This window comes from Hordeum vulgare, chromosome 2H (genome assembly GCF_904849725.1).
Source record: "Hordeum vulgare subsp. vulgare chromosome 2H, MorexV3_pseudomolecules_assembly, whole genome shotgun sequence".
NCBI lineage: Eukaryota > Viridiplantae > Streptophyta > Magnoliopsida > Poales > Poaceae > Hordeum > Hordeum vulgare.
The window spans coordinates 273,734,514-273,751,252 of record NC_058519.1 but is presented as its reverse complement, the minus strand read 5'-3'; the positions used below and the strand labels follow the sequence as shown (position 1 = coordinate 273,751,252).

The 16,739-nt window shown below is 43.2% G+C and overlaps 1 protein-coding gene across 1 annotated transcript; it reads left to right on the top strand.

Moving 5' to 3' along the window:
- The first annotated feature begins 215 nt into the window (after nucleotides 1-215).
- LOC123426071 (nuclear pore complex protein NUP107-like) lies at nucleotides 216-4,671 on the top strand. The gene is made up of 8 exons (XM_045109845.1): nucleotides 216-553; nucleotides 925-1,017; nucleotides 1,157-1,290; nucleotides 2,291-2,631; nucleotides 3,146-3,215; nucleotides 3,452-3,567; nucleotides 3,649-3,680; nucleotides 3,790-4,671. Exons 4-8 carry the CDS (start codon nucleotides 2,553-2,555, stop codon nucleotides 3,808-3,810), a joined length of 318 nt encoding a protein of 105 aa, XP_044965780.1. The 5' UTR covers nucleotides 216-553; nucleotides 925-1,017; nucleotides 1,157-1,290; nucleotides 2,291-2,552; the 3' UTR covers nucleotides 3,811-4,671.
- Nucleotides 4,672-16,739: the final 12,068 nt, after the last annotated feature.

Genomic DNA, 16,739 nt, shown 5'->3' with positions numbered 1-16,739 from the left:
AAGTACTAATGGCACACCGGGGCAGAGTGCGCCATTACAAGTTTAACTAGTAATGGCGCACCACTCACCCAGTGCGCCACTACTATAATTTTTTTTGCAAAAGTACTAATGGCGCACCACCAGTTGGTGCACCATTAGTAATCAGGGTTACTAATGGCGCATTTGTAGGTGGTGCGCCATTAGTAGTTTTGCAAAAAAAGGTATCTCTCTGTTCATATCGCGACCGCGAACCAGCAGGAAGAGGGAGGAGGGAGGGAGTTCCACCACGACCGTGAACCAACAGGTGAGTCGGCAGCCATGGCACGCCCAGATCTACCTTCCTTTGGCAATCGTCGTCGATCTCCTGTGCTCCTAGCGCCGGATCTCTCCGCCGCATCCTCCTCATCCGCGTCGCAAACCCTCGTCCAATCCACCAATCCCGCGACCAAGGTAGGCATCCGGCCTGGTTCTCGATCGATTCCGCGTCGGCCTTCGTTCAAGCTGGACCACCCGCTTGGTGGACAGTGGGAGAAGCAAGCTGGTCGACCTCCTGAAAACCCTCAGAATCTCCAAGGTGCGTTGTATCTTATCCCCACGCGTCTCTTTCGTCGACCTCGCGGTCGCCGTGCCGTCCATTTCCACGCCCCCTCTAGGGTTTTAGTCTAGTTGGAGGTTCTGCGGCCGCGCTCGGACTTGGTATGCATGCGAGCTAGTACGGGATCCGGTTGGATTGCTAATTGGAATCTCGGAAGCCGGCGTTCTTTGGTGGGATTTAGTACCCGTGATGCTTCCTGTTTGTGTCGAGTTGGTGGGATTTGGCCAGCGGTTTATTTTCCATCTGATTCCACACATTTCATTTTTCAGCACAGCAATTTGAAGGTTAAAGTTTGATGGGTATGGCACATAAACGAATGGTATGGGCTAACTTTCTACTGATTTTGATAGGTTTTGGAGAGCAGAACTTCCCTTACCAACCAACTCGAGGGTTCCTCCCAGTTTTTTGCAGAGGATCTGGGCCTAATACTTGAGACCCTCACTGTATCCTTTCCCATTTCGGTATCATTCCCTTTGATGCAAGATGGTATTATCTTTCCATTTGGAAGAAATCACTGATTCAGCTTGCCATTTAGTACTTGTTGTTACAGTCGTTGTGTGTGTTCCCTTAATGGCATTTTAGGTATCTTGTATGATTCCAGATGTTCAGGTGTATCGCACTGCATGCTACACAAGTCAATTTTGCAGGTTGCTCTGAAATGCGCTGAGTTAGATACAGCCGCCTGTCTGCGGCAATTTCTTGCTCTTGGTGCAAAGGTACTTCTTGTTTTTTTCAAATGCAGTCCTGCTTCACTTCATCTGCCAACTATAGCTGCATATCTGTTTAATAGTATGCTAGTTTGCTCTGAGGGGAGCCGAAACTGAGCTTTAGATTAGAACACATAAGATGTACTTAAGGTAGCTGCCTTTTTAGGGAGGGCGAGTGATGGGTTAATTGGTAAATTGTGATGAGCTTGTGATCGTATTTGAAGCCGTGTGACTAGTTTGAGTTGATGGTCACAATACAGGTCTCTGATTGTTGGATAAGGAATCTTAATGATGATTCTGATCATCATGGTGCATCCTCTAAATTAACCTGGGGGTTGAAGGTGGTTAATAGTGATAACTTGTCGCTAATGATAGTTCAGTTATAAACTGCAAATTAATTCCTTGGCGTAGTTTATAGTTTGTATACCAATGATGTTGGCCCTTCCGTTGCACTGTGTATTCGGTAGAATTCAGAGTGAGTGGGGAAATCGGTAGAATTCAGTCATTGATGCTCAGATGCTTGGTACATATGGTTTATTCGTTGCAGAATCAGGCCATATGCTACTCACTTCTCATCCCACCCTGGCAGCATTTTTACAATATCCGCTGTGGTTGGATAATTGCGGCATGTTAGTAATTTTCTCAAGCATTTTAGTTGCCCTGTCGTGATGCCATCATATAATTTGATGGATTTGTGGAGCGTGCTTGGGTCAGGCTCGGTTATTTGGTGGCCAGGAACACACCCGACAAGCAGACAACCCAATTCGTGGGTTAATATTGCCATATTTGAACACCCACCTTGGTTCTTGCAAGTGCTCGATGCCCGAGCATGTTGTACTATTAAAGGTCTCTGCAATTCAATGCCAGTACCTAGTGTAGCAAAAACATTCATCCAAGGGTTAATGTAGCCTACTTGTGTGAAATGTGAGAACCTACCACTTCAGTATTTCTACTGGGACTAGTTGCTACGCTAGCTGATTTTGTTGTTTTCCCTTTGTGGTTTACTCAGAAAGAGACTATATTCTTCAAATGACTCCCCAATGTTGGGGACCTCAGTCTCTAGATTCTGAGAAGCAAGGGCGTTGCATGATGGAAGCAGCATACCTAGGCAGCCCAATGCTGGTCTACTACTTGAAGACGTCAAGAAGGAGGCTGCTGATTATTCCGACATTGATGGCTTGAATGGACCGAAACTGTTTGGATCAGGAAAAAGGACATCGCTGGATGGTGGTTCAGGTAGGAGGGCGGCAAGATCAGTGTTGACTCTGGTCATGCTGGAGGACGATATGCCACGAGAAGGAGAAACAACTTCTACAACGTTTGCATCCCTTCTTGATTCAGCGATACAAGGTCAGTTTAGCAACGCCGTATGGGTAGTTATGCTTATAATCTAGCATGCTCTTCCGTTGCTCACAGTTCTTAATTTGAAAATTTGTATTTACACATTGTAGTTATTATTATTATCAGCTGTTGTTTGTATATGATACATGCCATTGCGTTCCCTTTTGTTTTCTTTCGTTTCCACTAACCAATAAGTTTGTGAAAAAGGCTTTCCACAAACTAAGCTGCACAAACCATCAAGTAGCAGCGAATAGTGAAGTGAAAGGTGATTGAGTCATGCTCTCAACTTCAGTGAAAAGTGCCTTTTCCTTTTTTGTGAGAGCAGAGGACTCCTCTTGGCGTAAAACCACGACAAAAAAAATATGGAATGGAGGGAGTACTAGTTTTTTTTCTTGAGGGAGTACTAGATTAATAGCATAGAGAAACCTGTACATTTGTTTGCTTACCATAAATCTGTGAACAGATATTATCTAGCTATATCCTTGTGATTATTTGTGTTTACTGATGTGTTCTTTTGTTGCAGGATTGATGCCCTTCCCGGACGTGATTTTACAATTTGAGAGGACATGTAGAAACGCTTCAGAGTCACTAAGGTTTTATATTGCCTTACACTAGTAATAATGCTCCATTATATGACTTCATATGATTGGCATATTCTACTGCTGACCAATTCTTGGATGCAACTCTTTGCCACATTACACTTACCATCATAATTTTTTCATCGCGTGAAGATGAATAACTATTATGCTCCAAGTACTTTATTTTCAAGGTAATAGATGCTTGTGCTGTAGCTTGGATGCTAATGTGGGGATGCTTTTTTAATTTTCAGGTATGTCGCCAGAGGAAACATTCGGATGGTGGAGGATAAACTTATGCGGCAAAAAGCAAAACTATTACTGGTTGAAGCTGCTTCTTGGTCCCTTCTTTGGTACCTCTATGGGAAAGGTAATAACTCTTATGATACAACGTTCTTGTAAGTAAATTGTTTGCGACACCGTGCATGAAATTCCATGTGTTACATTGCAGCAAATGAAGAGCTTCCTGAAGGACAATTCATGGTAAACTAAATTTCTAATCGTGAATGTCTTAAAGTCTTTTCTCTCTGTATACACTTTGTGCTTGTATATGTGGATTTATCTGAAGGATGTATTATTTTTTTGATGACAGTCACCAACTACATCCCATTAGGAGGCTTGCCGCTATGTTGCAATGGATCTTACAACACAATTGTGTCCGCGGATTGTACTTTGGCTTGAAGGACTTTAGTCTTTTCTATTTCCTCTTTGATACGTGGGAGCCCTATAGTGGAACATGATTGATTGATTCCTTTAGTAAAAGAATTAGCAAAGTAAATAGATACATCTCTCCATGATATGTTAACTTAAATATTTGAGTTGAAAGGTATTAAGCTACAATGTACTCGCTCTGAACACGAATATAGAAGGCACAATGATCAACATGGTACTAGAATTGTCTAAATTGCCCCTAATTAATATTTGTCAATACATTCAATGCAACTGCTCTTTGTTCCACCATCACCTAATAGCACCAGCAGCATCAAATAATCCGTGAAAGGAAAGTGACACTTGCATGCATGTATGTGAAGTAGACAAGCAATGAGTGTACCGCCTAGAGGTGCTTCTTTCTCTACTCCTATCTATTTACCAATATAAATCTCTATGCCTTTCAAGTGTTGTAATTTGCTAGAGGTTGCTCTTTTCGCCTCTGCATCACTAGCATTGTTGCTCAAAACATGTAATTAGAGATCATTTGACCCATTTGAAGATCAAATTTATAATTAGAGACCATTCTTGAAGATCTTCATGATTTAGAATGTTAAATTTGACATGTTGATGATTTCATCTTGTAGGTTGCCACGCGGATGCTCTTTGGACTACGATATGGACATGAAGGCATTTGTTTTAGTGCCAAATATTACTTACTAAAGCCCGCAAAGTATCCTTGTGTATTATATTTGCTACGGAGCTATGTATGTATGGATGCTATGGAACTATATGTATATATGGATGCTATGGAATTTTGGATGTATGGATGCTATGGAATTTTGATATATGGATCATGAAATTTGTTATGGAATTTTGCATATATGTTATGTGTTGTGGATCAGTAAAACTATAGGGCACATATTATGTATTATATATTTGATATATATGTTATGTGCTGTTGAATTTGTGGTTTTGAAACAAAACATATATATGCCAAAATCTTTGATGTCATGGGGCTCTCAGCAAAGATTTTATGCTCTCAGCAAAGATTTCATTCTAGTGGCGCACCACTCAGCATTTAGTGGCGTACTGCAAAAAGCACACTAGTGGTGCATCGTCAACTAGTGCGCCATTAGTAAGCGAGAGCACATGGGTTAATCGTAGTCCTTTCGATAAGTAAGAGTGTCGAACCCAACGAGGAGAAGAAGGATCTGACAAGTGGTTTTCAGCAAGGTAAAATTTGCAAGCACTGAAATTGTCGGTAACAAGTGATTGTGTGGTGAGATGATTCGTAGCAAGCAACAAGTAACAAAAGTAGCAACGGTGCAGCAAAGTGGCCCAATCACTACTGTAAATCAGTTTTTTGCCGTCTGCCAAATCTTTGCCGTCTGCTAGCTGAAGGCAAAGAGTGTTTTTGCCGCCAGCTCCCACAAAGCAGATGGCAAAGAACTGGCTCATGGCAAAGAAGGTCTTTGTCATCAGTCAATTCTTTGCTGTCAGCCGGACACGACAAAGATGAAGACAACAGACGACAAAGTTTTGAGCTGGTCCCTCCTAGCCGAGGAAAGGGTAGGTCAAACTAGAGTCGTTTCTTTGTCGTCTGCTAGCGGACTGCGAAGAGTCTTGAGGCAGACGGCAAAGCGTCTAGACCCTTTGCCGTCCGCCAGCAGACGGAAAAGCTACTGAATTTACTAACGTCCGTCCCGGTCCACCCAGACCCTCTCTCTCTCTCTCTCAAACGTCCACTCTTTCCCCTCCTCTCCCCCGACCGCCATCACCGCCACCACCGTCACGCCGCCACCCCTGCGCCCCCGACGCCACCCCGGTGCCCCACCGCCCCGCCGCCGCCGCCCCACCGCCCCAAGCGCCGCCGCCCCGATTCCCCACAGCCCACCGCCCCCGGCGCCGCCCCGCAGCCCCAACACCGCCGGCGCCACCCCAACACCCCCGGCCGTGCCGCCCACGACGCCACAGCCGCCCCTGCCAGTGAGCCCCCACACCCCCACCCCCCATGGGAAATTAACTTGTTGTTATTTAGTTTCTTGGAGGAAGAAGAAGAAGAGGAGGAGGAGGAGAAGAGGAGGAGGAGGAGGAGAAGAAGAAGAAGAAGAAGAAGAAGAAGAAGAGAAGAAAAAAAAAGAAGGAGAAGAAGAAAAGAAGAAGAGAAGAAGAAAAAATAAGAAGGAGAAGAAGAGAAAAAATAATAATAAGTAGAAGAAGAGGATAAAGAAAAACAGAAATAGAAATAAGAGGAAGAAGAAGAACAAGAAGAGGAGAAGAGGAGAAGAAATAGGAAAATGAAAAGAAAGAAGAAGAAGAAGAAGAAGAGAAGAAGGAGAAGGAGGAGGAGGAGGAGAAGAAGGAGGAGAAGGCCAAGGACCTTCTAGTCCTTCTCCTCCTCCTCCTCCTTCTCCTCCTTCTTGTTTATTTTTTATTCTTCTTCTCCTCCTCCTCTTTCTTCTCCTCTTTCGTATTCTCCTTGCCTTAATTTCCCCAACAATGACATAATTAGCCCATTTAGCTCCAAAAAGACATTATAAGCTCAAAATGGCATAAGAACCTTGGTTATCTCATTAATATTATATACTTATATTGTTTTCCTCTATAATGACATAATTAGCCCATTTAGCTCCAAAAAGACATAGTTAGCTAATTTAGCTCCAAGAAGAGGAGAAGAGGAGAAATGAAAAGGAAGAACAAAAAGAAGAAGAGAAAGAGAAGAGAAGGAGATGGAGAAGGAGGAGGAGGAGAAGAAGAAGAGAAGAAGGAGAAGGAGGAGAGGGAGCCCTCCTTATTCTCCTTCTTCTTCCCTCCTTCTTCTCCTCTTCTTCTCCTTCTTCTTCTCCTATTCTCCTCCTCCTTCTCCTTCTCCTTCTCCTCATCCTCCTCCTCCTCCTTATTCTTGTTTTTTCTTCTCCTTCTTGTCTTCTTGCTTCTTCTCTTTTTTCTTCAATTTAGCTTATTTGTCATATGTATGTTGTTGTTCTTCTTCTTTTGACTTTCTTATTCCCATTTTGCAGATTGGATGTACCCCATGCATGGAAGATGGCATTGGAGTGCTTTAGTTCCCATTTTTATTTGAGTTGATGAACAATGTGGAACTATATGTATATGTATATATGGATGAACAATATATGTGCAACTATATGTATGTATATATGGATGAAACTTTGTATGTGTTGGTTCTTTTGATATATGGGATGTACGTTGATGAACAAATGGCATTGATGAGCTTTATATGTATATCATATACGTGTTGTGACCTATTTATCACATATGTGCTATGAATTATATATATATGTGCTGTGAAATAGAAAAAATAAACAAAAATGTGACAATATAGGCTCTTTGTCGTCTACCAGCTAATGGGAAAGGCCTTTGCCATCAGCTGACCGACGGCAAAGGTGCCACATCGCACCCAGCTGTGATCCCTGGGTGTCCATATAGTCTCTTTGCCGTCTGCTTCCTGGGGGGCAGACGGCAAAGAACAGGGCACAGAGGAGGGGGAGGAGAGGTAGGCAGACGACAAAGAGTGGAGGGGGGGGGGGAAGGAGGTCGAGGCAGACGGCAAACAGTGGAGGTGGAGGCTGACGGCAAAGAAGAGGGCGAGGCAGACGACAAAGATTGGAGGGGGGGAGGAGGTGGAGGCAGACGACAAAGAAGAGGGCGAGGCAGACGGCAAGACCTCCATTAGCCCCTAACGGAGGCAATGCCTGACGGCTGCCGTCTCGACCTCTTTGCCGACTGCTCTTATGAAAAGCTGACAGCAAAGCTCTTGGCCGTCCGCTTCGGTGAGGCTGACGGCAAAGAAGCTACAATGCCGTCGTAGGCTGACGCAGAATTTTTGCCGACCGGTGGCAGACGGCAAAGACCTTTGCCGTCGGTGGAGTCCTCTTTGCCGTTTGTGATGGGAGACGGCAAAGAAGCTGATTCCTGTAGTGAATCCCTTTTGTAGCAAGGGACAAGCCTGGACAAATTCTTATAGGAGGAAAAACGCTCCTGAGAACACACGGGAATTTCTGTCATGCTAGTTTCATCATGTTCATATGATTCACGTTCGTTACTTTGATAGTTCGATATGTGGGTGGACCGGCGCTTGGGTACTGCCCTTACTTGGACAAGCATCCCACTTATGATTAATCCCTCTCGCAAGCATCCGCAACTACGAAATAAGAATTAAGACAAAATCCAACCGTAGCATAAAACTAGTGGATCCAAATCAGCCCCTTACGAAGTAACGCACAAACTATGGTTTAAGCTTCTGTCACTCTAGCAACCCATCATCTACTTACTACTTCCCAATGCCTTCCTCTAGGCCCAAATAATGGCGAAGTGTTATGTAGTCGACGTTCACATAACACCACTAGAGGAAAAACAACATACAACATATCAAATTACAGAACGAATACCAAATTCACATGACTATTATTAGTATGACTTATCCCATGTCCTCAGGAACAAAAGTAAATACTCACAAAGCATAATCATAATCATGATCAGAGAGGTAATGAGTAGAAACAAGGATCTGAACATAAACTCTTCCACCAAATAATCCAACTAGCATCAACTACAAAGAGTAATTAACACTACTAGCAACCTTACAAGTACCAATCGGAGTCGCGAGACGGAGATTGGTTACAAGTGATGAACTAGGGTTTGGAGATGAGATGGTGCCGATGAAGATGTTGATGGTGACGAGTCCCCTCCGATGAGAGGAGTGTTGGTGATGGAGATGGCGACAATTTCCCCCTCCGGGAGGGAAGTTTCCCCGGCAGGATCGTCCTGCCGGAGCTCTAGATTGGTTCTGCTCAAGTTCCGACTCGTGGCGGTGGCGAAACCACGAAAAAGCTCCTCTGTGATTTTTTCCTGGACGAAACCCTCCATATAGCAAAAGAGGGGGGCCAGTGGGCCAGTGGGCTTCCCACAAGCCCCCATGGCGCGGCCTGGGGGGGGGGGGTGGCCGCGCCGTGGAGGCTTGTGGGCACCCCTGGTGCCCCTCTGGCACTTCTTCGGCCCAGTATTTTTGATAAATCGGGAAAAAATCCCCGTTGATTTTCACGGCGTTTGGAGTTGCTAGAATAGGTATCTCAACTTTGCTCCACTTTCAGGCCAGAATTCCAGTTGCCGGTATTCTCCCTCTTCATGTAAACCTTGCAAAATAAGAGAGAAAAGGCATAAGAATAGTACCGTGAAGTGAAATAACAACCAAAGAAGCGATAAATATCAACATGAAAACATGATGCAAAATGGATGAATCATTGACCCCATCAAAGCAAAGGCACCCGCACTATCAGAAGTTGGTTTATGGGATCTACCTCACCGTGAAGAAGGTGGTCCACTACTTCCAAGATCATTCAGTCACAGTTATCAGTGACCCTCCGCTAGCAGAAATTATGCACAATCAGGACACTACTGGCCGAGTCGCCAAATGGGCGATTGAACTCATACCGTTGGAGATCTAGTTTGAAGCCAAGAAAGAAATCAAGTCTCAGGCCCTGGCAAATTTCCTCACCGAGTAGGTAGAGCAAGAGAAACCCGCTCCAGTCGTCCCTTAGCATTGGACTATGTTCTTTGAAGGATCTAAGATGCCCCACGGCTCGGAGGCCGGGGTGGTTCTCGTTTCCCCCATGGAGACCAGTTGAGCTACATGCTCCAGATTCACTTTGATTCGTCCAACAACGAGGCCGAGTACGAGGCCCTCCTGTATGGGCCCCGCATGGCGAGCTCACTCGGTATCCACCGATTGATGGTTTACGGCGACTCAGATCTCGTCATCAACCAAGTCATGAAGGAATGGGACATTCGAAACCCAGCTATGACACCCTACTGTAGTGCGGTCAGGAAGCTAGAGAAGAACTTTGAAGGATTGGAACTACACCATGTGCCTCGAGCCAAGAACCAAGGAGCTGACGACTTGGCGAAGATCGAGTTCACTCGGGGGATTATTCCAAAGGGTGTGTTCTTGTAAAACCTACGCGCCCCCTCGGTCAAGGAGGAACCTTTCACCGAGGAGCCCCCCCCCCCCAAGTAATTGGTTCGTACGATCCGACTGAGATTGATGTCCCGGCCGTGGTCGACCTCATCCACGAGATGCTGGTCATCACTCCGGAGTGGACACAACCTTAGTTAGCTTACTTGCTGATGACCCACAACTGTAGGGGATCTATCGTATCCTTTTCGATAAGTAAGAGTGTCGAACCCAACGAGGAGTAGAAGGTATTGACAAGTGATCTTGAGCAAGGAATAACTGCAAGTACTTAAAGGTAAATTTTTATGGGTTTTCTAGTATAAGCATCAAGGAAATAAATGCAAGTAAACTAAATCATGCCGAGGTGCAGCAAGTGGCCCAATCCTTTTAAACACAAAGGATAAGCCTAGGGACTAAATTATAAAGACTAATGCGTACCTGAGGACACACGGGAGAGAAAGTCAAGTGCTTTCGCCATACTTTGTCTAATACTATGTTTTGTATTGATAAGTATTATGTGGGTGGATCTTAACTAGATTAAGACAAGTACACTCTTATGATTAATCCCTCTTGCAAGCATGCGCAAATACAAGAGGGAAATTAAGGCAAAGCCTAACCATAGCAATAAGCTTTAGGATCCAATACTCCCTCATGCAAAAGTTTGCGAACAGGGATTCATGTTTCTGTCACTCCGGAACCCACCATAAGTATTCTTTATACACGATGCATTCCCTTAGGTCCTTAAAAAGGCGAAATGTTATGTAGTCGATGTTCACATAACACCACTAGAAGAATAACACCATAACTTAAATATCAATCAATACATATTACTTCAACATCATATGACTACTAGCATCTATACTTTTCCCATGTCCTCAAGAACTAATGGGACTACTCACAAGACATAAAAGAGATCATTATCAGAGGTGATGAAAATATGATTAAGAATCTGGTCATAACAATAATCCTCCAACAAAACTCAATAGCATTCACCACAAAAGAGTAATGAACACCGGTAGAGTAGAGGGGATGAATAGTGCAAGGTACAACTCCGATTGCAATGGTGAAGTAGATGCGATGAAGGTGGAGATGGTGATGGTGTTGGTGATGATGGTGATGACGATCTCGATGATACCCGTGACGATGGTGATGAGGATGAGGACGATCTCCCCTTCCGGGAGGAATTCTCCTCGGCGGAATCTGCCCGCCGAAAAGGTCTTTTCTTCTTTGCAGGTTTCCGCCGCAGAGCGGCGGCGGAATCGCAAAAACTCTTTTGTCAACGTACCTTTTAGGTCAAGAGGAACATATAGGACAAAGGAGAGCACCGGACGCGGGACCCACCACCCAGGCGGCTCCTGGCACGGCCTAGGGGGGCCCGCGCCAGCAGGTCGCCTGGGTGACCTATGGCCCCCTCCGGCCTTTCTTTGTCCTGTCTTCAGGATCCATTTGGAAACTTCTTCCCTCAAATTTTCAGCGTAGTTGGAGATGTTCTGATATTGCAACTCTTCATGCTATTTTCTGTGCTGATTCATGCGTCTACTGTTTCGGCACCGAAAAGTTGTAAACTGTGTAAAATAAGCCAAAACACTATATGTACATCATCATAATGTGAAATATATCATTGAATAGTGACAAATTATCATACAAAAAGCTGATACATTTTGGATGTATCAACTCCCCAAGCTTAGACCTCGCTTGTCCCCAAGCGAATTCTGAGCTCGGTAAACATATCCACAAGTTTAGAGAGTGAAGCGTCGATAAATAAGAATTTAGAGAAGAAGGATCATAAATTCTCTACCACACTCAACCATCCTCAACAGCAATCTCAACTCATAAGGCCCTTATGAAAGAATAATATCAATTACAATCAAAAGTAGAGCTAAGAAAACTCATCAAACCATGGCAAACATGTCCTTGGTCAAAGAACAACTAGTGAAAATGTTATTAGTCAAGAAGTGAAAATGCTAACACAAAGGAAGATGTTTGCTTTAGCTAAGCCTTAACAAACAACTTACTTATCTTAATGATAACATCAACAACAGTGTAATATGACAACTCTCAATGAAACAATATGAATACATGCATATTTGTCAACATAAAGTGTCTGCTCTTTTCAGGATAGAAAGAAGTAGGTTTTACTGACTCAACAGAAAAGTAAAAGATTGGCCCTTCGTAGAGGGAAGTAGGGAAAACTCTTGTGCTAGAGCTTTCTTAGAGATTTTGAAATCAACAAGATTGTAAAATAGGCCTTTGACAGGTGCATAATTAGTAAACGAATGCTAGTAGATAGCGCAATACTTCTCATGTTGGATAAGTTTTGAGGAATGACTCCCAAAGTGGGGACGATCACATCCCCTTAGTCTCCTTTGTTTATCACTACCAAAGTTTTCTGATTTCTCATCAACAAAGCGTGAAGGAGGTTTCGTTTGTTGTTATTATCGTTTACGAGCTCCACGCACTCATGCCAGTCCCTCCTCGTATTAGGGGTTCGCAGATCACATGCAAACCCAAGATAAAACTTGTCCAGTATGAGAAGATCATGAATTATCTACTACTTCCTCATGAGCTAAAACAGAAGCACAAAACAGGGAGTAATATTTGAAGGTTTAAAGATAGCACATGAGTAATATACTTTAGGAGTGGCGGTGAAATACCACGTGTAGGGAAGATAAGGTGGACTCTTGGGAAGGTTGAGGTTTCAGGGTATGGATGCACAAGAAGTATTCCTGCTTAGTGCAAGGGTTGGCTAGCAAAAGCTTTTAAGAGAAGAAAAATAATGTTCACTTGGATGCAAAACAATATAAAGTTTAACATGAAGAATTCACATAAAACATCAAGTTGTCTTCCTTGTCTGCATAACACTTCAAGCATAAGAACATAATGGTTTTGGCTATATCGCTACTCGAAAAACTCATGCTTGTTGTTATGACCAATGCTATTTTTGCCAAGATTAAATAAAGTTTTCAAAGCCATACCTGATGTGGAAGATCAATACACCCATAAGAATCAGCATATAAGATCGATTGCATGAAGAGGATACCAAGTGCAGCAAACAAAGCAATAGACTTCTCATTAATATTCCATCATAGACACTGCACGCTCACAGATACAAGACTCTCCACAAAGCAGTGATAGACCTCAATGCAAACACCTATTTCATAAGATAATTTCCCTAGACATGATACGACACTAAACTTGACCATTAAAGATAAAGGATAAAAATAAAGATACCAGACACTGCCCCAAGCTTGGAATAAGTTAAGGGAATGCCATTACCCACGAAGATTTCACACTTCATCCTTGTTCTTGTTCCTCGGGTAATCCTTAGCAAAACGCTTCCATGGCAGAGGTCCTCCCTCCACATAGGATTCTTCAGTCTCCAAGATCCTGCTTTCGGCAGATAAGCCTATGCGCAAAAACTTAAGTTCATACTCACAGTTCTGGTTTTAAAGGTCATAGATGTGCCCTTGAAGCTCGAACAATTTGGTTTCTAGTGCGGGTATGATTGATTGCACTTCCTTCATCTCCTCCAAATGTTCCCTCTTTAGCTCGGCGATGATATTACAGTTGTCCTCGACACCACAGTCGATCATCAACTTGTACTTGAAGACTTCTTGCTCTACTTCTTCCAGCCTGTCCCTGGTGCTCCCCTCCTTGACATGTTCCTCCAAATCTTCTTTGTGGAGGACACCATCCTCCACCCAAAGGGTTTGAGGGTGTCTCTTTACATCTGTGAGATAAGGGTTGATGACGTTGACGAGGAACTTGTCCTTGGGAGATTTGGGGAAGCCATGGTACCTAAGTTTGCCGAAAGTTCTCGTGGCACAAACAGATCGAAAATAAAATGCATGGAGTCGCAAGATACAAAGCCGGGACGATCCGGCAGAATATGTAGGAAACATTTCTGCACCAAAAGGAAGGTAACAAGCCAAAGTAGGGACGGAGACGAACTGTGGGTGGTCCAGGCGGCCTCCTAGCGCGGCCAGGGGATAGCCCGCGTGAGCAGGTCGCCTGGGTGACCTGTAGCTCCTCTCCGGCTCCGTTTCGGCTCGGAATTTTCCTAATTTTGGAAAAACGCATAATACGAAACTTTCATTGATGTTCGTGAAGTTTCCTTACCGTATTCCACTACTTTTCTTATTCTACTTCTGCCGGTGTCTGATATAGTGTTGCAATATGTTCTTCGTGAGTGGCTACCTGTATCACATCCACCTCTACACTCATGGGGGTCTCCAGCCATGTAATGCTTGAGTCTTTGCCCATTCACAACATGTGGTTTTGTGCCTTTAAAATTATCAATCTTGATTGCACCGGAACGATAGACTTCTTCGATATGGTACGGTCCTTCCCACTTGGTAAGTAATTTACCTGGAGAAAACCTGAAACGAGATCTATATAACAAAACTTTGTCACCAACATTAAATTCACGTTTCAAAATTCTCTTGTCATGCCACTTCTTTTTACCTTTTCTTTGAACGTTTTTGCGCTCTCGTAAGCTTCACTTCTCCACTCATCTAAATAAGTAAAGTTCATGAGACGCTTTTCACAAGCAAGCTTTGGTTCAACATTAAGCTCTCTAACGGCCCAGAAAGCTTTGTGCTCTAACTCTAGAGGTAGATGGCATGCCTTGCCATAAACCATCTTATATGGAGACATCCCCATGGGATTTTTGTAAGTAGTTCTATACGCCCACAAGGCATATCCTAGCTTATTGGACCAGTCCTTTCTAGAATTGTTCACTGTCTTTTGCAAGATCAACTTGATCTCTCTATTTGTGAGCTCAACTTGCCCACTTGTTTGAGGGTGGTAGGGTGAAGCAATTCTATGATTAACATCATATTTGGCTAGAGGTTTTTCAAAAGCACCATGTGTAAAATGTGATCCTCCGTCGGTCTTGATGTACCTAGGTACACCAAACCTAGGGTAGATTACATCCTTGAGAATTTTCAAAGATGTCTTGTGATCAACACTTCCGGTGGGGATTGCTTCAACCCACTTGGTCACATAATCTATAGTTACTAAGATGTGAGTGTACTTGTGTGAAGGATGGAAAGGACCCATAAAATCAAAACCCCGGCAATCAAAAGGCTCAATGACTAGCAAATAATTCATAGGAATCATACTAATATTACCAACTCTCTAGCACTTATCATAGGATAAAACGTAATTTCTAGTATGTTTAAAGAGAGTAGGCCAATAAAAAACTGACTGGAGAAGCTTGTGTGCGGTCCTCTCACAGGCATGATGTCCTCCATAAGGACTGCTATGACATTGTCTCAAGATATCCTTCTGCTCATGCTCTGGTATGCCTCTCCTCACAATTCCATCTGCACCTTCTCTAAAAAGATGTGGGTTATCCCAAAAGTAATACCTCAAGTCGTGGGAGAACTTCTTCTGCTACTGGAATGTTAAACCTGGAGGCAAAAACTTTGCAACAATAAAGTTAGGATAATCTGCATACCATGGATCTGAATTAGATTTCACGTGTAAAACAACTAACTATTCGTGCGGAAAACTATCGTTGACTGTAATGGGATCGTGTGGTATGTCCTCCATCCTAGAAAGGTTGTGTGCTACAGGGTTTTCTGCTCCTTTCCTATCAACAATTTGCAAATCAAATTCTTGAATAAGAAGGACCCATCTGATAAGCCTTGGTTTGGCATCCTTCTTTTCCATAAGATACTTAATAGCAGCATGATCAGTATGAATGATGACTTTAGAATCATCAATGTAAGGCCTAAACTTATCCTAAGTAAACACTACCGCTAAAAATTCTTTCTCACTACTAGCGTAATTCTTTTGAGCAGTGTCAAGGGTTTTGCTAGCATAATGGATAACATTCAATTTATTATCAGCCCTTTGTCCTAACACAGCTCCAATAGCAAAGTCACTAGCATCACACATGATTTGAAAAGGCGAATTCCAATCATGTGGTTGGACTATATGGGCGGTTATCAAGGCTTTCTTAAGAACTTCGAAGGCTTCCTTACAATATTCATCAAACACAAAAGGAATATCCTTCTGGATAAGATTATTAAGGGGTATAGAAGTTTTAGAAAAGTCTTTAATAAATCTCATATAGAAACCATCATGACCGAGGAAACTACGAATACCTCTGATGTCTTTTGGATAAGGCATTCTCTCGATTGCTTCGACATGTCCACCTCGATTTCTTTTTCAGAAATCTTGTGGCCAAGAATAATTCCCTCATTGACCATGAAGTGGCACTTCTCCCAGTTGAGTACCAAGTTCGTCTCCTCACATCTCTGCAAAACTTTATTAAGGTTGTGGAGACACAGGTTGCGGAGAAATCGACCATGAAGACCTCCACAATTTCCTCACAAAAACCTTGAAAGATAGAGGACATACACCTTTGAAAAGTAGCAAGAGCGTTGCATAAACCAAAAGGCATATGTCTATAAGCATAAGTACCAAAGGGACAAGTAAAAGTGGTCTTCTCTTGATCGACAGTATTAACATGAATTTGAGAGAAGCCAGAGTACCCATCAAGATAGCAAAAGTGAGTGTTTTTGGATAACCTTTCAAGCATTTAGTCGATGAATGGCAGTGGGTAGTGGTCCTTCCTGGTTGCCTTGTTCAGCTTCCTGTATTCAATACACATTCTATATCCAATCATAATTCTTTGAGGTATTAGTTAATTTTTATCGTTAGGAACCACAGTCGTACCTCCTTTCTTCAGAACACAATGTACTGGACTTACCCACTTACTATCAACTATAGGGTAGATAATACGTGCGGCTAGAAGCTTGAGGATTTCGGTCCTCACAACATCCTTCATCTTCTGGTTTAACCGTCGTTGATGATCAACAACCGGTTTAGCATCAGGCTCAAGATTGATAGTATGCTCACAAATAGATGGACTAGTCCCCTTAAGATCATCAAGGGTATAACCAATATCGCCT